General features: G+C 36.3%; 1 protein-coding gene, 1 long non-coding RNA gene and 1 other non-coding gene across 6 annotated transcripts; 1 reads left to right on the plus strand and 2 right to left on the minus strand.

The window, feature by feature from the left end:
* Positions 1-731: 731 nt before the first annotated feature.
* LOC121203041 (uncharacterized) lies at positions 732-3,618 on the minus strand. 4 transcript variants are annotated; one of them, XR_005906270.1, is made up of 4 exons: positions 2,551-3,605; positions 2,363-2,440; positions 2,056-2,121; positions 732-1,310 (listed from the first exon to the last, which is right to left on the minus strand). XR_005906270.1 is itself a non-coding variant. In XM_041083013.1 (3 exons), the coding sequence occupies exons 1-3, from the start codon at positions 3,394-3,396 to the stop codon at positions 2,116-2,118; spliced, it is 930 nt and encodes a 309-aa protein (XP_040938947.1). In that variant the 5' UTR covers positions 3,397-3,618; the 3' UTR covers positions 1,794-2,115. The 4 variants fall into 4 exon arrangements, 1 of the variants encoding a protein (XP_040938947.1); XR_005906269.1 differs by having other exon boundaries at positions 814-1,480; XR_005906268.1 differs by having other exon boundaries at positions 814-1,495.
* Positions 3,619-5,308: 1,690 nt separating this feature from the next.
* LOC121210956 (uncharacterized) lies at positions 5,309-6,563 on the plus strand. Its single transcript, XR_005906271.1, has 2 exons — positions 5,309-5,802; positions 6,036-6,563. It is a non-coding gene; the product is annotated as an uncharacterized lncRNA (long non-coding RNA).
* A 1,451-nt stretch (positions 6,564-8,014) lies between these two features.
* LOC121211841 (small nucleolar RNA R71) lies at positions 8,015-8,120 on the minus strand. Its single transcript, XR_005907059.1, has one exon. It is a non-coding gene; the product is annotated as a small nucleolar RNA R71 (small nucleolar RNA).
* Between the last annotated feature and the right edge of the window lie 15,765 nt (positions 8,121-23,885).

Raw genomic sequence — 23,885 nt, forward strand, 5'->3', positions numbered from 1 at the left:
TAAAAAGTAATTGAAGTATATTTAATATTTTTATCATATGTTTTATCTATATTTATAATCTTAATTAATTTTTTATTCTAATTTCATAGATATTAAGTATATATATTATTAGTTTTAAATTAATTAGTATTGGATGTTATTACATAAGTATTTCAATTATGTGACTTTTAATTTTTAAAATTTTTTTAAATAATAATACATATCACAGCTTAAGTGTCACGTATCGCTGATTTAACTAGATTAAAAGAAAAAAAAGAAAAAATCAAAATGTTGGTACAGAACTAAATGAATATTTAAACCAAAAGAGGAGTGAAGTTCCCCCAAACACAGATCTGGAGTTGAGAGAGAGAGAGAGCACACGCCTGCCTCGGCTCCCAAACCTAAAAGGTTTCTAGATTCAATGTATTGAAATCTAAAGAACCCTTTTTATCCATTTAAATCACATTCGTTGGATTAGGCGACCCTGAAGTCAATACTATCTTAACATATAATTAAAACAAAATTTTGACATTTTTTACTACTTCCAAATTAGCAGCTCATGCAGTAGTACTTCTCCTTTATCAAATTCCAATGGTTTAGTCATACTTCCTCAAACTACTATTTTTTTCCCTTAATAATTATAGGGAAAAAAAGGTCAAACAATGATCCCTCTACCCAACCCCCAACTTCTCTGTTATATCCTACATTGTTTGTATTGCACAATATTACGTTTCTTATTTTTATTTTCATTTATTAATAATAAAAACAAAAGCCTACAATCTCTTAATCTAATGATAAAAGTATTATGTTATAGGTATTAGAATTTGAATTCGATCCTAAACAACCCCGTTTTCTTTATTAATTATAAAAAAATAAAAGATAAAAAAAACAAAAAGTCATCCAATTTGACGTGATTTTTAAGATGATAAAGGACCCAAAAAAAGAGCCAAGAGGACCTTATTCCTCGCGGACATTCCATAGACATAAGCGATCAAGGCCTGCGACTATACAAAATCCTCCTCATCCGGAAATAAAGATACAAGCTTTGCAAATGCGAAGGGAGTTGGGGCCTCCTACAGACACGTTTCCGTGGTCAAATTTGGCTGGTTTTGTTGAATCAGAGAGACTGCGGGCTTCCTTCCATCTCTGCCTCAGCAACCCCGTGCCAAAATCTTATATCTAGTGATCTTCTCTGTTCCACTACTGCTTTTAATCCAACAACAATACATTGTTTAGGTGGGTGGGAGCGAGGGTTTCAAAAAGCTCCTTGTGTCTTAACAGGCATTATTGTGAGAGACACCAATGAATGCACTCGTATGTTATTTCATTACCTAACACAAATGCAATTACCAAGGATGAACAACCCAAGGATTAAAAGTAGCTTTTCTCAATGCTGGAAGTCAGTGATAGCTCTACCAATGCCCAATGAATGGCCAAACAACACAGTTCAATGTTTTCCATTTAGCTTTAGCAAATCCAAAATAACGCTTAACCAAATAGTCTGCAAGTTGAAAACCTGTTTTAAATAGCAGTTTTTGAATTAGGTGCATAAGAATCCAAGTTATGCACACTCTCGAGTTCAATTAGCTTTAGAAATCCAAACAAGCATAACCAAAAGAATTAGCTATGATGCAATTATCAAGAATGCAAGTTCAATTCAGATAAAGCTACAGCATCTGCAGATATACTATCATTTGTTCCTCATTCGTACCAACACAAATGCAGTTGTTAAATGTTTTGGTTTAATAACTGTAAGTAGCAGGATTTTACTTGGTGCACTCAACAGAATCAAAAAGACCATTCAACAATTGTAATCAGAAGAACCATTCTCTTCTATTAAAAAGAAAACACAGATGTACTTGTCACCTTACTTTGTACAAGATTATTCAGCTTGAGATAAAGAAATAAAATGAATGAAGAGCATATTAAAACAAAAATTAGCATTTTCTTTAAAGCAATTGAACCGACACCAGAAAGTTAAAAAGGCAAATTCAACTTTGTTTTTGTGAAATTCCTAAATTCACAAAGGTCTGGTACCACTGTATACGAGACGACTAATTACGGTCACAAAATTACCATCAGTCGGTAAACAGAAGCCTCCAATCGAGCTTGTTGCAAGTTGAAACACCCCCTTTACTACCTCTGCAGAAAGTCAAATAGCAACATGTCAAATCTCGATTCAATCACAATGCGGAGATCTTACATTAGACCCTTTCCTTTCTTTATTTGTTTGGTTCCCGGAAGATGATCAGAAACAGAGAGGAGAAGAAAGGTGGAACTTTTTTTTTTGAATTCGTATTTTCTTGGTAGTTGGCTTCTTTTTTGTTAAAATTTAAAAAAGACGGATTAAAATTAGGATATATATATATATAAGAGATTTTACCTTGCCGTTTTCAGCCAACTCCGGAACCTTGTAGGCATCCGCCGTTACCTCCGTCAGCCACAATCCGGGAAACAAGTACTGTAACCAAAACCAATAACCAACCAATAAACAAATAAATAAATAATGAAAAACACCAAAAACAATCGGAAAAAATGTAAAAAATAAAAAAAAAATAAAACGAAACTTACATCCAATTGCTTCTGAACATTGCGTGCGCGTTTCTTTGGTCTTCTCGGAGGGCGGTGCCCGGCCATCGCCATGAAATCCTCCTCGATCTCTTTCTTCGATAGCGGCACCGAAAATTTCGGTCGTGGCTTTTTCTTGTCGGAGGCCACCGCCGATGCCGCCGGTGGTCCCTTGTCTCTTACTCTGGATGACTGAAACACCTCATTCCTCATCGGAGAACTGTAATTGTTGTTAGTTACTTCTCCGTCAACCGGAGCCTTACACGCGGCACGCCTTGTCCTCAGATTCCACGGCCTCGCCTCCACCTCTACCGCAGGCGATTCCTCCCTCTCTTTATCTTTAACTTTGTGCTTATGTTTAGGCTCTTCAAATTCCTCCTCGTCGTCATCCACCTCATCGTCGTCGGACACTTCGTCTCTAAAAATTGCATCTTTGATCTCATCCGCCGCCGTTTTAAGATCCTTAATGATCTTCTCCCTAACTGCCTCGATCCCCGCCGCCGCCTCCCCCTTAGATATCCTCAACCGCTGCTCCCTAGCGTAATCGGTGTTCTTGCTGCTGGGAGATGACTCTGATTCGCGCCGCCGCATTCCACCAACCATCAAACTGTCAAACTTAGAGGGGGGAGATCGGCGTCTTTGAAGGACACGGCGACGACAATGCTGGTTGTGATCAGCAGGGGGGGCGGTGGAAGAGTCGGTGGCGGTGGAAGCATCGTCAAGTTTCATACACCTGAGATATCTCCGATTGCCCCACTTCAAACAAGGAAGGTTGAAATTGTGAAGAGGTTTTGATCTCTCGGGTCCCATCGCCATCCCTCTCTCACCGGAAAACACCATTGATCGCATCACAGAGCGAGCTCAATGTTTAATACCAAGAATTCCCGATGGATTTCCTTAATCTTTTTCAACTGGCTTTGAAGGAGTTAATTTTTGTCGTAGCGGGTAGGTTTCTTCTTTGCTATGCTAATCGACGGGAACGCGTTGAGAGAGTTTTCGTCATGCGATATATAGATTTTATATTGGGGAGTGAGGGAAGGAGAGGGCCGGTTCTAACGTTCAGGTTATGTGATTTCTGGGGGTATTTTGTAATTTCATTTCCTTTTGAGGGTATCCTGCTAAAATGCACCTTGGTGTGTAAAGTTTACCGGTATTGGGGAATTCCTTGGGTTAAAGCCTCGTTTTCGAGTTGGCGAAACTACTCGTTTGGTTTTTCACTTTCTACTTTTTATCTCTTCTTATTACCCAATGCGTTTATTATTAGGTTAAAATCTTTTTCGGAATTTAAATTTTATTTTATTTATATTTATATTTATATTTATATTTTTATGAGTTTAATTTTTTAAAATTCTAAATTTAAGCTTAATTATTAATGCGGTTAATTTTTTATTAAATTTATTGTTGTAATGTTTTAAAAAAATTTCATTCGGTAATTATGTAACTAAAATTTTTTTTAACGAATCTAAATTTAATAAAAAAAAATTTTAATAGTGTTAATAATTACACTTAAATTTTCAAATATGCAAAATAAAAGAATTAAATTTTTAAAAATAAAAGGACAAAAATTAAATTCTAAATTTTTAAAAACAACATATTTTAACTTTATTATTATTGGCAAGTTAACTTTCAAAATTTGGATTTAGAATTAAAAATAGAATAATTTGAATGGTACAATATTTAAAAATATTGTATTTATAATTATTTCTCAAATTCATGATTATCTAATAGCAAATTTGAAATTTTAAAAAATATTTTTTAATTTGATAAATTTATATTTTTATACTTTTTAAATCTCAATTATATTACATAATAAATAAAATTTAAATTCATAATCACAAACCAAGAATTAAAGATTTGAAAATTTGATGAAATAGTAAAACGAAATAACAATGTCAATGTGAGTTTATGTGGTTTCTTATCATTGAAAGAAAGTGGTGTAATTTTTGTTGCATTTGTGTGATTGGTTTAATAGTTAAACATTATATGTACTAGGATCGTGTCGTAGGTGAATGAAAAATTTTATATTAAAATTAATTTTATAAAAAATTTATTTATAATTTAATTACAGAGGAAGTGGTAAAGTTTTTATATAATTTTTTTTTATCAATTTTGGTTCCATTTTAAGACATTTGAATTTTTTTAACTAGTGATTTTTAGTTTTTTATTTGAATATTTCATATAAAAATAGTAAAAAAAACAAAACAAAATAAAATAAAAGCACCACTAGAATGAGATTTATTCTTTTTTTTAAAAAAATATTTTTTAAAGTAATTTTCTTGAGACATTAATCTCAACAAGGGATTTTATTATAACGAGATTATGGTACACCCACATTGTGGGTAAAAAAAATATAAAAAATATATTTATTATAAGTTTATATAAAAACTAAATGCAACTATGGTTGGAATGATAACATTTAAAATTTAAAATTTATGGTGTTTTAGGTTCAAATATATATATATATAACATCATCTATACTAATATTTAAGCACTTGGGTGAGTTGGTGCCTTAAGCCTCTACATTAACGGTTTCCTTCTTTGACCTCATTGATCATTAAAATCAATCGAATGACCAATTAAATGGGGACACAACTTTTGATTTAATCTTATATTTTTCTCATAAAAATTATAGAATTTTTAAAAATGTAAAATTAATAAAATATTTTTTTTGAAATTCGACTAGATTATTATTATAATAAAAACTCAAAACAAAGAAGACCCATTTGCTGAATTGGGTACACTTCAATTAATCGGGCTAAGGTAAAAACAATGAAATAAATAACAGGCCTACAGCAGAAGGCCCAGCAGAATTAAAAAAGGAAATGAAAAGACAAAGCAAAATCTAGAAACCTAATTCAAAACCTCCAGTCGTCAGAACAGCTGGCCTCCAAAAAAAAAAAATCATTTCCTATCACCAGGTACAGCTGTAAAATAGTAGATCTGCAGCATATCTTTTACTTTTCTGCTACATTTATCAAAAAATTAATTGTTTCTTCATTCATTTCAAAGGTTATCCACTTTTCTTCTTTCATTTCAATCTTTGCAGACACTCCTCTTTTAGACTAAAGCTTTGTTTCTTCTTCCATTTCAAGTAACACCCCATTTTCTTCTTCAATAGCATTTCAAACATTAAAGGCACTCCTTCTTCCCTTTCGGATCAAAGCTCTCAGACGTAGGTGCTCCATTTCTCTTCGGATGGTTTCTGGAATCCCTCCTTCCAGTTAAAAATTCATTCCTTTGTTTAGCGCTTCTTTTGTGAGTAGTTCAGCACATATATTTTCAGTCCTTGGGATAAATTGAATCTGAATCTCTTGAAAATGACATATTATTTCTTTAATGTCGCTGATGAATGCTCCAATAATTGAACTGTCCTTGATAAACCGTAATTTATACATATTTCTATCACATGCTTAGCACATTTTATGGATGATTTTTCCTTAGAATTGGTGAATTTGATGCTCCTAATGCCTTAATTTCATGTTTTATAGTTAGGTGAACGTAGGAGAGTGAAAGGAACGAGAAACGGGTCAAAAACAGAGAAAATAGGCCAACGTACGAAATCAACACGGCCTGGACTTCCTCACACGGGCAGACCACACGGCCGTGTCCCTTTGTCAAGGTCAAAGCACGATTTGCACGGGTAGATCACACGCCCGTGCCCATTTAACAGCCTTGACCATGGCCTTAAGCAATCGCACACAAGCGTGTCCCTGCCGAGCCCAAGTTTAGTCCAATTCGGAAAAGGCCAATTTTGAGGGCTCTTAGGCATTCCAAAGTTTAAATACCTGATGAGGCACTTAGACTGGGGGACGCAGAGGAGGAAGCAAAGAATTGCTCAAGGAAAGCCGATCGATCCATCTCAGAAGTCGAATTCACCATCAAGGCTGAAGATGTCTCTTTAGATTCTCTCAGGAGTTTTGGGTTTTCTTATATTTTGTTATTTTTATTCTTTTGAGATGTGTTCTTTCATTAGTATGAACTAAAACCCCTAAATACCTAAGGAGAATGAAACCTAAGACAGATCTTGTTATTATTATCTGAATTATATGATAAATATTTGAGTTATTCTTAATATGTGTTCTTAATTCTTGTTTTGATATTCCAAGATATTGATTCAAGTTAAGCTCTTATTCAGATAAGGAATAAACCCTGTCTAAGAGTAAATTTTTCATAATTAAGTAGAGTTGGTTGCGCGCCTAGAGATAGGGTGACAAGATTTTGCCAGATTAAGGTGAAACCTAATAAGGGGATCCATAAATCGAGTTAATGCAACCCTAGGGCGTTAATTAGAAAGAGATTTCAATTATTCAATCTAGGGTTAGACGTTATTAGTCTTGAGAGAGATAATAATACAACTTAGGGATCTCTACGGAACAAGTTGAATGAATAAATCGTCCGATTCAGAGTCAAATAACAAGTGAAGTCTAGGTGGATTTTTCCTTGGGTATTGTCTTAATCAATCGAGTTTTCCAAAAAATATTTTCCCCAAATTTCTTTTCTGTAATTTCTTAGTTTAGTTAATTAGTTAGATATACAAAACCTTTTTATTTTTTAGGCTAGAAAATAAAAAGAAAGTTGATACTAGTGCTTTTAGTTCCTTTGGGTTCGATAATTCGGTCTTGCTAAAGCTATACTACTATTCGATAGGTACACTTGCCTTTATCGTGATAATAGTTAGTTTCAAGAATGATTCATTGTAAATATTTAAAACCTGTCATGAATATCACGTATCAAGTTTTTGACGCCGTTGCCAGGGAACTAAGATATTAGGAACACTCGATTTTTATTACTTTAGCCATGTACTTCTACTGCAATTTAAATTTTATTCTAATTTTTATTACTAATTCTTTTTTTTCCCTTTTTTCTGGCAGGTTCTTATAGTTTATGACTAGAAGAAACCTGTCAGGACCATTACTTTTTGATAGTAAGATCGATCGCACAGTTCGCAGAAACCAAAGAGAAATAAGGCGAAGCTTAAGATACACAAAGAACGAGTAAGAAAACGATATTCAAACCACAACCAAGGAGATGACTGAAAATAAGGAAAACCTAATACCTCTTGCGATTGCTGTTAATCCATTAAATCAGAATCCTACTCCACGCACTATGTATTATTATGCTAAACCTTCTCTAACAGGAACTGACTCGAGCATAGTTAGGCCTACTGTTGCTGCAAATAATTTTGAATTGAAACCTAAGACAATTCAAATGATACAACAGTTTGTTCAGTTTGATGGTTTGCAGGATGAGGATCCCAATGCTCACTTGGCAAATTTCCTAGAATTTTGCGATACCTTTAAAATTAATGGCGTTTCTAATGATGCCATTCACCTTCAGTTATTCCCTTTTTCATTGAGAAACAAAGCTAAACAGTGGTTGAATTCGTTACCGCAAGGGTTAATCACTACTTGGGAACAAATGACCGAAAAGTTCTTATTAAAATACTTTTTGCTGGCTAAAACAGCTAAATTACATAATGATATCTCTTCTTTTGTACAGATGGATTTAGAAACACTCTACGATGCATGGGAGAGATATAAGGACCTTTTGAGAAGTTGCCTTCACCATGGGTTACTGCTTTGGCTACAGGTTCAAACGTTTCATAATGGCCTGAATCCTTCGACTCGGTAGATGATAGATGCAGCCGTTGGAAGAACCATCAATAATAAGACACCTGAAAATGCCTATGAATTTATAGAGGAGATGTCACTGAATAACTATCACTGGCAAGTCATGAGGATAAAGCCAACGAAAATAGCCGGCATTTATAACGTCGATTTAGTCACCATGCTCTCTAATCAGGTAGAACTCTTGAATAAGAAAATTGATGGTTTCCTTAGTTCTTCACAGGTTCACCCAGTGATGAGGTGTGATTTAAATGGAGGAGGAGCATGCACAGAATATCAACCCTTCAACCCTAGCATCGAGGAGGAACAAGTCCAATATATGGGTAACAATAACTATAGACCCCAAAATAACCCATATAGTAACACTTATAATGCAGGTTGAAGGAACCATCCCAATTTTTCGTGGGGCGGTCAAGGAAATCAAAGGACACAATATCCTCCGGGTTTTCAACAACCACCTTACCAGCAAGAAAAGAAGTCGAACCTTGAAGAGATGTTAACAAAGTTTATCTCAGTGTCAGAAACTTGTTTTCAGAATACCGAGACAGTACTCAAAAATCAACAAGCATCAATCCAAGGGCTCGAAACTCAGATTGGACAGCTCGCCAAATTGATTTCCGAATGACCATAAGGTAGCCTGCCAAGCAACACTGAATCTAACCCAAGGGAGTAACTCAACGCGATTGCCCTTCAAGATGAGGAAGGTCTAGTTGCAGAACCAAGGCCAGAAACGGTGATAAGCAAAGGTAAGGATGAGGTAGGCCACAATGAGTCAAAGTCGGTAAGTACAGAATATAAACCTTGTGTGCCATACCCCAATGGACAAGGAAAGACAGCTCAGACGAACAATTTGGTAAATTCCTTAAACTTTTAAAGAAACTACATATTAACGTACCGTTTATTGAAGCACTTTCGCAGATGCCGAACGCAGTTAAATTTTTAAAGGAGCTTCTAGCAAGTAAATGAAAGTTAGATGAAAGGTCGCATGTGGAGTTGAACGCGCTTTCTTTAGCCTTTCTTTAGAATAAACTATCGAACAAACTAAAAGATCCAGGGAGTTTTACAATTCTTTGTTTAATTGGTAGTTTAGATGTTAATAATGCGTTGGCTGATCTAAGGGCTAGGATCAATGTTATGCCTTACAAATTGTTTAAGCAACTAGGTCTAGGGAAACCCAAACAAACTATGATGAGCATTCAATTAGCAGATAAAACTGTCAGATTTCCTAGGGGTATCATTGAAGACGTACTTGTTAAAATTGACAAATTTTTATTCCCAGTTGATTTTGTTGTTTTAGACATAAAAGAGGATAGTAACGTTCCTTTAATTTTGGGAAGGCCCTTTTTAGCAATTGTTAGAACAATTATTGATGTTGGCACAGGTGAACTCACACTTCGTTTAGGAGACGAAACAATCACCCTTCAAGCTCTCAACCTGAACAACACATTGAAAATTGAAGGAGATTGTACAAATTATTCTACTAAGATTGATCATACAGTGCAACCTATTTTACAGGAAATAAGTTCGAAAGACACACATCAGCCATGTTCAATCCACAACAAAGAATCTACTCATGAAGAACGAATGTTACGAATCGAGGAGTTAGATGAATGGCTGACATTTAAACCGAAAAAACACGATAAACCAAAACTACGCCAGAACGAGCTCAATGCCTCACCAAATCAACTTCAAGTTGGAGGCAAAGTACTACTAGATGCAGCAGATCCTCGAATCGCCACTTCTGAACCGAATGACAAAACCCCTCTTACGGTAACTAGCATTTTTCCATACGGTACGGTCGAGGTAAATCACCCCAAGTTTGACACGTTCAAGGTAAATAGTACTTGTCTTAAATCTTATGTTGATAAAATTTATAGCAGGGATGAGGAATGTAAACTCCTCGATCCACCATGATCACACCCCAGAGAGGTAAGTCGAGCTTAGACTATAAATAAGCGCTTCTTGGGAGGCAACCCGAGCACTAACAATATTAATTTCTTTAAATTTTAGTTTTAACATCTAACATACTAACCGACTCATAGAACGCACGCTTTCTAAAGCATACACGGCCAGGCAACGGGTGTGCCTCAGGCCATGTGAAAACAGGGTGAAATTTTTCCCAACATGGGATGCGATAAGTCGCCACGACCGTGCGTTAGGACCCTGGGCGAATCTGCCAAAACAACATGGGCGTGTGACACGCCCGTGTCATAGAACCGTGGTTGAACCTGAGAAAATAGCACGGGCATTTGCCACACCTGTGTCTAGAACCTGTGGTCGAACCTATCAGATTAACACGGGCGCGGGCCTACATACACGGGCGTGGGCCAAACGTCAGACGCACCCAAATTTAAAATTCACGAATCACACGGGCAAAAATTAGGGAACATGGGTGTGTTCCCTAACTATGTGTCCCAAAATCTATAAATACCTTCACTATTCATCATCTCCCTCACCCAAAATCACTAACCCTAGCCACTGCAAATCCACACGGCCTCTCTGCCATGCCCGTGCGCCACCTCCAACTCCATCTTTGACACCCATTCTCATCTTTTTAGCGTTTGTTTACTCTTTTCTCTCTATTTTCTTCATCCCTTTTACTAATTTTATGATTCTTATGGTTTTATTTGGCATATTTTTTATTTATATTCATAGTTCTCACTATAGTCATGCTTATACGTTTATTCTTTGTCATTTTAGTCAATGCTTTCTGATACATTCATTCTTTTTGTGTGTTCCCATAAGAGTCTAGTTCATTCATTTTATGTTGAAAATAATCATGCTTTTATTATATCAATTGCTATATAAACTTCTATCATTTAGATTAAACTGTTGAGTATTGTTGGTTGGACTGGTTAGTTTAACTATATTCATGATTACTTCTTGAGTTAGTTAGTTATGTTACATTCTTTGTTCTTCTTGTAGGTATACCATGTCAAGCTCACGTGGCACGAAAACTACCGTTTTCGCTTCGAAAAAGTGGAAAAGGGCGTCTTTCTTGGGCCCTACCGCGGAAATTTGCCACCCATACCTCCAATTTCCATCTGGCAATCAGGAGGAACTATTCTAAATCCTACAGGCCCGACCTTTAGGTGCGGGCCGCTGCATTGACTAGACAGCCCTTGAACAAGTCCAGTTGGCTGACGATGTATGAGCACTCTTGACAACCGATCTATGGGACCTTTTCTTTGCGATCATCGAGCCGACGTACCTTGAGCTCACACTTAAAATTTGCTCGACTTTCCATGTTTAAGACGTTATGACCAACTTTGATGATCCTAGAACAGTCCAGTTCCGTCTTGGTGGTTTAGTCCGCCAGTTGAGTGTGCTTGAGTTCGGTATAGCTTTGGGCCTGTACACAAAGGAGTTCACGGATGAGAACGACTTCGACACTCTCCGTCGCCACATCCACTACTCTCCCTCGAAGTGCTGGTACGCTTTGGTCCCCAGTTCAGCCACTTAGGACCCGAGTCGCTCCAAGACATCTACTCTCTCTCCCTCATTGAGGTACCTATACGCCATCTTGGCACACATTTTGACAGGACGTCGAGAGAGCATCGGTGTCTTCAACATCCACGATGCCTACTTTCTATGGAGTATGGCGAACGGGCATGTACTCTACCTCGCCTACTTTATTGCCCTCGTCATTCGCCACCAGACGGAGTGACATCGGAGGGGGTCATCTCCATTGGCCCCTGCGTGACTCGACTGGTACAGCACTTCGGGCTCCTCAACACAGCAGCCCAATCATCCTCCCTTACTCTTATTGGACAGATGTCCCCGCAAGACATCTCGAGTATACTTAGTATAAGGATGATCGAGAAGCGTCGAGGAACCCACCCTTCTCAGTATCGCATCGCCCAATCAGCCGAGGAGGGAGACCCTGAGGACATTGCTGATGATGTCCCTCCACGTCATAAGGATCCACCGTCTCAACTACCACCACCCTCTCGTCCAGTTCATGCGGCGGCTTCATAAACTGACATCTCTGAGCGCCTTACTCAATTCGAGCAACAGTGTTTTCAGCACTTTGATAACATTGATGCTACTTTACAGCAGATTTGTCAGCACTTCCACATCTCATCGCCACCCCTACCTCGTGAAACACCTAGCGATGAAGATGTTTGAAAACTTTTATTTATTATTTTATGTTTTTATTTTTATTCTATTTTGAGACTACTCTTTATTTTTTCTTTAAATTTATTTCTATTAGATTTTATAATTTTTATTTTACAATTATCAATTTCGACTATTCTATTACAAGTAATTATGTTTCCTTCTATTTCCTAAAAAGTTCATGATTCTGTCATAGTTATAAAGAGCTCCTCAGTTCATCATCACAAAGGGACTAAAAACTCCATCGGGAAAGGTTTTCCACGACTGCCATGTCTTGCTCGACCATGACTGTAGCTACCACTAGATATAATATTCTTTTGGCGCAGGACTTATGGACTAATGAACCTCTAATACCACCGGAGTATCCTCCTCCACTCTCACGCCGATTACCCTCCAAAACTCCAGTTCGAGGAATTCATTCATCATTCAGGGAGTTTCACTTCTCTCCCTATCTTATGATTATAAATCTATCTTTTTCAATATATCTACCTTTGTACATTGAGGGCAATGTACATCTTAAGTGTGGGGGGTCTTTTATATCAGAAAAATCCCTGAATTTTGTTTTATTCTCATGCAATCTTCTTATATTATTATTAGAATGAATTCCAATTAGTCTATAATGTTTATTGATATATCTTGAATTAAAACATAGGCATTTATGTATTGATTGTTTAAACTTTAAGACATTAGGGAATCAAGCATGATAAGTTGATTTTTGAAGAATTAAAAACTTTTATGTTGTTTCCCCAAGTGTAGGTATTATTTTGAGTTAGAAGTCACAAGTTTAAACACACAAAAAAAGCCATAATTTTTGTGAGATCTTAAGCCTTTAGAGCATCTATTACTTCTTTCATGCTCACTTTTGTTATGAGTGCGTCAGTATTGAATTGTTATTCTAGAACTTGCTTGATTATGCATGTCAAGACCACACCATTTGATTTGATATGTCAAAATGATAAAGGCACTTAGGTTTAACCCACTCACTCTATAAAAGCCTACCTTCACAATTAACCCTTAGTGAACCCCCTTGAGCCTAACAACCTATTCATTGATTTACCCTCAATATTAACCCATAACTCATTATTGTTGAAATCCTCTAAATTAATTTGATCCCTATTTTTGTCGAGATCTGAGTTGGAATAGTTGCTTAGCTATGTTTTATTCTATTTTGTAATTTGACTTGTTCTTAAAAAAAATACATGTATACATATTAGTAGTAGTGATCTTCTGAGCTAAATAAGTTAAATTCCATATTCTGAGAAAAAGCTCTGTTGTACGCAATTGATGACTAGTCATTTTTCTAGTTAGGCAAATTTTCAATTCAATCTCGATTCTAACCCTTTCTTTCAGTTTGTGACCACACCCTCTGACCAAAGCTACATTACAACCCTCTAAAGACCTTTTGATTGATGTTTCATCTCAATTTATAGTGGTGGAGATTTGATTTTCATGCAAGCTTATGATAATGACTTTTGATTATTGATTATTGAGTGTTTCATTTATTGTCCTTAAACACCTCGAGTGATTTGAGTGAATATTTAGTGAAGATGTGAAACTCTGTGATATTTTGAATCAAAGGTAATTACTTAGATGAGGGGAGACACCTAGGTTTTCATGATAAAATGCTCAACTTGGAATATTTGAAACTTTGATGTTCTTTCAGTTGAATTTTCAATGTATGATTACCTATGGATTATTTTAAGATATTATCGATAGAAATTATAAGTTGAAAAGAATTTATTTTGATTATGAGTTAAGGATTTTGCTTGAGGACAGCAAATGCTTAAGTGTGGGGTATTTGATAAACCATAATTTATACATATTTCTATCCCATACTTAGCACATTTTATGGATGATTTTTCCTTAGAATTGGTGAATTCGATGCTCTTAATGTCTTAATTTCATGTTTTATACTTAGGTGAGCATAGGAGAGTGAAAGGAACGAGAAATAGGCCAAAACGAAGAAAATGGGCCAACGTACAAAATCAAAACGGCCTGGACCTCCTCACACGGGTAGACCACACGGCCGTGTCCTTTTGGCAAGGTCAAAGCACAATTTACACGGGTAGATTACACGCCCGTACCCATTTAACAGCCTTGACCACGGCCTTAAGCAATCGCACACGGACGTGTCCCTGTCGAGCCCAAGTTTAGTTCAATTCGGAAAAGGCCAATTTTGAGGGCTCTTAGGCATTCCAAAGTCTATTTAAACACCTGATGAGGCACTTAGACGGGGGGACGCAGAGGTGGAAGCAAGGAATTGCTCAAGGAAAGCCGATCGATCCATCTCAGAAGTCGGATTCACCATCAAGACTGAAAATCTCCCTTCAGATTCCCTCAGGAGTTTTGGGTTTTCTTATGTTTGGTTATTTTTATTCTTTTGAGATGTGTTCTTTCATTAGTATGAACTAAAACCCCTAAATACCTAAGGGGAATGAAACCTAAGACAGATCTTGTTATTATTATCTGAATTGTGTGATAAATATTTGACTTGTTCTTAATTCTTGTTTTGATATTCCAAGATATTGATTCAAGTTAAGCTCTTATTCAAAGGAGGAATAGACCTTGTCTAAGAGTAAATTTGTCATATTTAAGCAGAGTTGGTTGCGCGCCTAAAGATAGGGTGACAAGATTTTGCCGGATTAAGGTGAAACCTAATAATGAGATCTATAGATCGAGTTAATGTGACAGCCTTAAATTGACCCTAGTCGAAAAGTGGTTTCGGGACCGCTAAACCGAGTCACCGAAGTATTTGAGTATAATATTTATTGTCTAAAATATGTGAATATGAGTGTGTGAAAGTTTTGAGTTTCGATTTGGTCAATTGCATGTGAATTTAGTTAATAGGACTTATGTGTGACACTTTGAAATGTGATGGGTTAATCTATAAGGATCTATTAGTGCATGTTATGAAATAATGGGTTTGCATGTCAAATTTCCACCTATGACAAGTAGTGGCCTGCCATGCTATGGGTTAAAATGTGTTATAAACATTTTATGTTAGTGTTTTATGTTAGAAATAATAAAATAAAGAACATGGGTAATAAAATAATAGTGGTTAGTAGGGGAGAAACAAAAAAATTAGCTAGGTTGCTCCTCCATTGCCGTGAATTGAAGGAAGAAGAAGAGGGGAAGTTCGGCCAAGGTGGTTCTTGAGATTAAGGTATGTTCAATGTTTCTTTTGGAGGTTTACACATCCTTTGGAGGGTTAGCCTACTTCTATTTATCTCATGGATGAAATTGGGGTTGTTGGAGAGTTAGGATTCGGCTAAGAGGCTTCAAAATTTTAGTTGATGCCTTGATACTACTAGCATGTTAGCTATATGGATGTGTTAAGTTACTTGAAATGTTAGAAAAATTTGAACTCCCTACCAAATTATTTAGGCAACCCATGTTAGAAAATTCGGTATTGAAATGTCTAGATCTTTCGGCCATTGTAGCTATGGAGGAATAAAGTTTTTGTTTCTTGTTAAATTGGATGAATCTTGTTGTATGAGTGCTTGAACAAACTATGATTAAATGGATGCATAGATTCAAAGTGGGAAGAATTGGCTATTATATTTGATGCTAATGCCGAATATGAAGATGATGAACTTGAATAAATAATATTCAGCTAGCATGATAAGTTATGAAATATTAAGTAGATGATATAATTGATTGGTGAAGTGGCTAATAGGGATTTTTAATGAAATTATGCCAAGGCCGAATGTATCATGAAGTAAATAAAAATGCTAAATGTGCATTATGTGCTTATATGTGTATTCGGCCAGGGAAGTTTGATATGAAGCTTTGATAGGTTTGAGAGATGAATGACCGAATGAGCTATAGGTTATGTATGGATGAATTTTATGCATATGTGTGTGTGGGGCATTAGTAGTTAATGGCATTCGACATTGTTTAATTAAAATTAGAAATGAATGCTTGAAAGTTAAATAGGTCGCTCTAATGACCAAATATGCTAAAAGCTAATATATGGACAAATGATACGAATGAATTGGTTTTTGAAATGTATATGGTTGCCGTATGTATGTGTTTGATTGAGAAGTAAATTTGTTTGATTTAGCTCAAGAGCTTAGAGGATCAAAGTTGGATAAGGGAAAGGAAAAAGTGATCGAATAGCCGTTGAAATCGTTCGACAACATCCGAGGTAAGTCTTTGAGTAATGAAATTTAGTTCACGATTTAATAAGGCAATTATTTGTCTATGAGCATAATAATTAACTCGTGACTTGACGATTCTACTTGAATTACATGGTAAAATAAATAAGTAAGGTATATACTTGTAGCCGAATGGTTATACAAATCTTGTGGATTAACGGAAAGGGATTATGTTATTTGTGTGGGATTAATGAATCGATCGATGTATGGTTAGTAAACATGCTGTAATTGTATTCGAGTATCAGGAATGATATCCAGATGTGATATGATATATATATGCATATACGTGTGAATGCTAATCGGGGTCTAAATCCGAGCTTGGTCTCGAAGGGCTTTTGAGCCAGTGCTAATAACCGAACTTAGTTTAGAAGGGCTTTTTAGAGCCAGTGTCATAACCGGACTTAGTTCCGAAGGGCCTTCGAGCCAGTAGTCTAATCCGAGCTTGGTCTCGAAGGGCTTTTGAGCCGGTGCTAAGAGTCGGACTTTATTCCGAAGGATGTTGCACCAGCATAATATTTGAGGGTGAAAACCCGTAAGTGTTCTTACGAGAAATCATATAATACATGCTGGAATAATTTTAATCACATGCGCTACTTACTGTAAGACAACCAGGTAAGTAATTTACCCTTGTTGAGAATGTGAATATACTTCAATTATGACTTTGAAATTCGATGGGAATGCTTAGCACATTATTTAAATCATCCGAACGTTTATGATCTGATTATGATGTATGAGTTCCGAATATGAGAGTTCAATGTCATAGTTATGAATGTGTGTGCATATGCATGAAATGGACAGGGACATTTGAGATGAGAGCATTCGGTTGTGGATTGGAGTTGGCCGGATAAATTGGTTTCACCTTTGTGATATTAATGATAAAAGTGATATCTCGGTTATGTTTCTATTCGACCAAGGGATGAACAAATAAACTTGATATTATTATGCCATTCCTTTAAATGATTTCATTGCTTAAAACTTACTAAGCATCGAAATGCTTATTCTCTGCTTTAATTCTCTGTTTTATAGATTTTGCTCTTCAGCTATCGGACTCGGGATTGTCAAAGTCGAAGTCGTCCACACTATCTAAGCCACTTTTTGGTACTCTTTTAGTTCAATTTTGAAAAACGACATGTATAGGGCTGACCCTTGTTGTAAATTAAGTACCCTTTTGTAATGTGTATTCGTATAGCCAAGCGAAAATGGCTCGTATATTTCGAAGTATAACATTATGGTCTTGTGATATGGTTATTAAGTGGTGTGGAAATGTTTGGTAATGACTAGCCATTGGAATGGCCAATCATGGTCCTATTGGTGCTACGTACGTCATGGCTAATCGGGATTACCCTTGATAATAATGTATGTCAATTTGCTAGTTGATTCATGGAAAACTATGAAATAGGTGAAATCTGCCTTAAAATAGATGCTGACAGCAGCAGTGATATAAGTTTGAAAAATCACTAAAAATAGTATAAATGTAATTAAATAATGAATAAATTATTTAAATGAACCTTGATGAGTCTATTTTCATATGGAAGAAGCGAAACGACCTAATGAGCCGTATTTTATGAGATGTTTAAGTTTTCGTGAAATAGGGCCAGAACGATTATTGGATCCCCTGTTCTGACTTTGAAAACTTACCATAAATTAACTAGAGACAATTAGAAGTCATGCTTCATATGTATAGATTCCTTTTTGAGTCTAGTTTCATTAGAAACAAACGGTATAAGTATTGAAGCTCTGTACAGGGAGATATCTAAGTCGTAATGCATGAAGGTCAGAGTAGTCGAACCCTGAAACAGGAGAGAATTTAACTAATAAACTATACTAATTGGCTTGACCAAAAATTATAGAAAAAAATTTGTAGATGGACATATAAGTCTAGTTTCAGGGAAAATTTACAGAATCAGTTTTCGAGTTTTGGAACTCGAGATATGATTTTTAAGGTGACAGTGATGCAGTTAACCAGCTTGTCTGGAAATTTTAAAATGAACTGTGTAAGTAAATGAATTAAGTCCGTTAGCACCTCGTGTTCGACTCCTGCAACGGTCTCGAGTACGGGGTGTTACAGTTAATGCAACCCTAGGGTGTTAATTAGAAAGAGATTTCAATTATTAAATCTAGGGTTAGACGTTGTTAGTCTCGAGAGAGATAATAATATAACTTAGGGATCTCTACGTAACAAGTTGAATAAATAAATCGTCCGATTCAGAGTCAAATAACAAGTGAAGTCTAGGTGGATTTTTCCTTAGGTATTGTCTTAATCAATCGAGTTTTCCAAAAAGTATTTTCCCCAAATTTCTTTTCTGTAATTTCTTAGTTTAGTTAATTTGTTAGATATACAAAACCCTTTTATTTTTTAGGCTAGATAATAAAAAGAAAGTTGATCCTAGTACTTTTAATTCCTTTGGGTTCGATAATCCGGTCTTGCTAAAGCTATACTACTGTTCGATAGGTACACTTGCCTTCATCATGATAATAGTTAGTTTCAAGAACAATTCATTATAAATATTTAAAACTTGTCACGAACATCATGTATCAGTCCCGGTCTGCACTTTGGCATTTTTTATAACCGTTTTCGAATCACCTATTATGTGTAGAATAGTAAAACCCAATTGCTTCTCTAACCTTACAGCTTGTAACCCTGCATATGCTTCCGCCGCGAACGGAGACGCTACATTGGAATGAAGAGCCGATTTAGAGGCTAAGATTCTACCCCCACTTCCTTTACAACCAAACTTGGCTCAGATTTTGAAGTTTGCTGATCATAAGCCGCGTCAAAATAAATTGCCACATTTGCTCTCGATTTGTGGAGTACTCATTTTACTTCCAAGCTAAGAGCTCTTTCCTTTATTCCTTCTAACTCTAATATGTAACTAATGATTTGTTTTGCAATGTCCCAACTGTTAAGCTTTCTTTCTTCATATATTAACTTATTTCTGTTCGACCAGATCATCCAGAGTCCACAGCAAAAAAGTCTATATTGCTCTTTCATTCCATGGTTAAAAACCCAGGTAAGCCAATCCCAAAATACTAAGGAAATGTTTTCAAGTACCTATGCAAAATTTAACAGCCTCCATACTTCTTTTGTTGTAGGGCAGAATCGGAAAACATGATTACCATCCTCCACTTCTTGCTGACACCTCAGGCACCGATCTTCCATAATCACTCTCTTTAGCTTTAAATTAGAAAACAAGGGAATGTAATTCCACGAAATCTTTCATATTGTAATTTTTATTTTCGAGGGCATGTTCAAGCTCCATAATTTCTTATAAAAATTTTTGGTACCGGTTTGTATAAAATTACTAGGGATCAGTGTAGATTCTTGTAATAGTTTATAGGCACTCCTCACTAAGGAATTCCCTGATGGCTCCCCTCTCCACACTTGAAAATCATCATAGGCCAATTTTGCCAACGGGATTTGTAGGATTTTTCTAGCAATATTCGCGTCAAAGGTATTGACAATCAACTAATTTTTCCAAGTTCTGTTACCTTCGTCAATTAAGTCAGACACTAATTTGATGTTTTCCTTTCTGCAATGATTCTGTAATCTATCTTCCTCATTACTCGACACCCAAAGATTAGTCCATACTGATATGCCATCTCCCCTACCTACTCTCCAACAGAAGCCTTTCTCTAGTATCCCTTTTACTGACCAAATACTTCTCCAGGTAAGTGAAGGTAAGTTTCCCAATGGAGCATTTAAAAAATTCACATTCGGGTAGTACTTAGCTTTTAAGACTCGGGCTAACAAAGAATTGGAATAATTAATAAGGCGCCAACCCTGCTTAGCTAATAATTCGATACTAAATTTATCTAAACTTTGAAAACCAAGACTAACAAATTCTTTCGGCACACAAATATCCTTCCAGGTACACTAATGAATCCCTTTTTTTCCCTTTATTTTTTTGCCACCAAAATTTAGAAATTATTCCTTCTAATTCTGTACATAGAGACTTAGGAAACAAAAAACACGCCATTGAATAAGTCGGTATAGACTGTAAAATGGATTTAATAAATACCTCTTTACCACCTCGGGATAAATACATAATGCTCCGGTTATCAATTCGTTGCCGTAGTCTATCTTTCAAAACCTAAAATGCAGCTTTCTTTTTCCTTCCCACTATATTAAGTAAACTTAGATATCGTTCAGGATCATTGGAATTGCGAACTCCTAGCACTCTGGTTATTGTTCTTCAGACTCCCTCCTCTGTATTAGTGCTGAAGAAAATAGTAAATTTAGAGAAATTAACTCTTTGACCCGAACAAATTTCGTATTCATGTAGTATCTGTTTCAAACAAGTGGTATTTTTTTACGTTGCTGTCCCAAATAAAATGCAATCATCTGCAAAAAGTATGCTAGAAATCTGAGGGACCCTTCTGCTTACCTTAACTCTTCTCATTAATTTTTCATGTATCCCTAACTTCATAAGGCTAGAAAGACCTTCTCCACAAAATAAGAATAAGAGTAGACTCAACGAGTCACCCTGTCTTAATCCCCTTGAAAGGAAAAAAGTATCCGCTTTATTCCCATTTAAGACCAACGAATAAGAATTTCGTATTCATGTAGTATCTATTTCAAACAAGTGGCATTTTTTTCCGTTACTGTCCCAAATAAAATGCAATCATCTGCAAAAAGTATGCTAGAAATCTGAGGGCCCATTCTGCTTGCCTTAGCTCTTCTTATTAATTTTTCATGTATCCCTAACTTCATAAGGCTAGAAAGACCTTCTCCACAAAATAAGAATAAGAATAGACTCAACGGGTCACCCTGTCTCAATCCCTTTGAAGGGAAAAAAGTATCCCCTTTATTCCCATTTAAGACCAACGAATAAGATACTATAGTAACACATTTCATAAGTAAAGCCACCCAATTCAGATCGAACCTCAACTTCTTCATTATATCTTCCACAAAATTCTATTCAACCCTATCATAGGCTTTGCTCATATCTAATTTTACCGCCATGCATCCCTTTTTCCCCGCCCTCTTATGTCTCAATGTATGTAGAAGTTCATAAGCCAGCAAGATATTATCCGAAATTAGCCTCCCTAGAACAAAAGCGCTTTGGGCCAGATCTATGCATTTATCCATTACCGAACGAAGACGATTTGTCATAACTTTAGCAATAATTTATAAATTACATTACACAAACTAATTGGCCTAAACTGAGTTATATCCGATAGATTTGCAACCTTAGAAATCAACACAATATTTGTTTTATTAATTAAGTCGATCTCCATACCTCCATTCAGGTGATTAAGACAATAAGTTGTGACGTCTTCCCCGATAATTGCCCAGCACTTTTGATAAAATATCGCCAGAAAACCATCCTTTCCTGGTGCTTTTGTGGGGCCCAGTTCTGCCAGTGCTTCTTGGATCTCCTCATTTGTATAACTCGCAGTGAGCTTTGAGTTATCCTTATCAAAAATACGTCTAGAAATTCCTAATAAAACGTGCTCATAATTTCCCCTTCTCCCAGCCGAAAACAAGTCATGGAAAAACGATCTAGCAATCTCCTCCATTTCACCTACTTCATCTGTTTCTCGTCCGTTGTCATACTGTATTTTTCGAATTCGATTCTTCTGTATTTCTTGTGTTGTCTATTTGTGGAAGAAAGTTGTGTTTTTATCCCTTAACTTTAACCAATTGACTCGTGCCCTTGATCCCAGTAACGCTCATCTTTATCAATCTCAAAATTGAGTTGAATTCTCGTATCAATGATATCTGCCAAATTGTCATCATTTCTCTCAACTTCCATCAACTTGCTCAATTTGGAGGTTAACATCTTTTCCTTCTCTTTTCTATTATATTGAATCTGTCTAGCCCACCTCTCCAAGTCCCTTTTCGCACTTTCTAACTTGCTCAACAAATCGCCTGTCGCATTTGCCCAGATATTTTTAACTACAGTTAGAAACGATTCCTCTAAAACCCACCATGCTTCAAATTTTAAACTTCTAGATGTACTCTTAACATCCCTCTTTTTTGTGTTTATAAGTAATGGACAATGATCTGAGAATGTATGAGCGAGGTGCTGAAGCTGAAATTCAGGAAAAAGAGCAAGCCATTCCTCAGTTGCTACTCTCCTGTCCAATCGCTCTTGGATATTAGTACTTGGCAGATTACCTCTTTCCCACGTAAACCAAGTACCCGTAAAACCTATATCCACCAGATTGCAGTCCTCCAATACCTTTCGAAAAACTTCCATTCTCCCTTCTTCGCGAGGTAAACCTCTATTTTTTTTGAAACCATACAAAATTTCATTGAAGCCCCCACAAACCATCCAGGGAAGCTCTTTAAAATCACCTAAATGATGTAAAATAGTCCATGCATCATCTCTATCTTGTGAATAAGGGGACCCATAGTACCCAGTAAATCTCCATTTACTTCCTTCTTCAACTTCTTCTATAATCACATCAATATGTCTCTGCGAAAAACTTCTAAGCTATATATTATTACCTCCACGCCAAGCCAAACACAGCTTTCCTTTAGACTCATTTGAATCTACATCTATACCATGCAAAAAACCACAACTTCTTCAAACTCGTTCCATCCAATCCTTATAAATCTTTGTCTCCATGAAGAAGACAACTTGGGGATTATGTAACTTCAGCACATGCCGAAGTCTTCGAATTATCCGCGGGTTCCCCAAACCCTAGACATTTCAGCTTGATAGTTTCATTGCAACCGGTCAACTTACCTCTTGGCAGCCACTGAAAATAAATGACTGACTTCCCCTACCCTTCATTTTCTTCCCTCTAAATTGGCCGTCTCCTCATTAGCCAAAAAATCATCCATCTCTCCTCTATTCCTCTTTTTACCCTCTTCTCCTACCAGCACTCCATCTTCAAGATCATGTTCCATTAAGGTGTGAAACTGACCCTCTTTTGCTTTTTCCTTTTCACTCCATAAGTTTGTTATTCGTCCTTCTAAATTAATCCTCAATACGGGATCTATATTATTTCTACTGCGCATATTTGGCTCTAGACCCCTCTCATTACTCCCCAACTTTTGTCTTTCCTCCTTACATCCACCCCACTGCCCCTCTCCTTCTTCCCGTAACCATACACTATTCATCATTAGAGCTCGGCAAGATTGTGCCCTCAAAGATAAATCCCATCCCATCTCAGCAATTTCTACTCCAAATTCCATCTTTGTTTCACAAAAAGAGTCGCTATGGCCTAGTCGTCCACAATAAAAGCAAAACAGTGACAATCTTTCATATTTAAATCTAACATAGGAACACTTTCCATAACACATAATCTGTTTTTTCCTTTTTAAAGGCCTTCGAATATCAACTTGAACTCTAATTATCATAAAATTCCTATTTTCTTTCCCCAAGTTTGAACCATCATACTCCATGAAAGTACCTATAAAATTTCCCATTTGGACTGCCAGATTCTCCGAGAAAAAAACCAACAAGAACATCATGTAATCGTACCC

Source organism: Gossypium hirsutum, chromosome A12, assembly GCF_007990345.1.
Source record: "Gossypium hirsutum isolate 1008001.06 chromosome A12, Gossypium_hirsutum_v2.1, whole genome shotgun sequence".
Classification (NCBI taxonomy): domain Eukaryota; kingdom Viridiplantae; phylum Streptophyta; class Magnoliopsida; order Malvales; family Malvaceae; genus Gossypium; species Gossypium hirsutum.

Bases quoted from the DNA above. Each gene is read 5' to 3' on its own strand.
- LOC121203041 (XM_041083013.1), bottom strand. From the start codon at position 3,396: ATGCGATCAATGGTGTTTTCCGGTGAGAGAGGGATGGCGATGGGACCC. The intron at 2,441-2,550 runs GTAAGTTTCGTT...TTTTGGTTACAG, and splicing joins ATGTTCAGAAGCAATTGGAT to TACTTGTTTCCCGGATTGTG.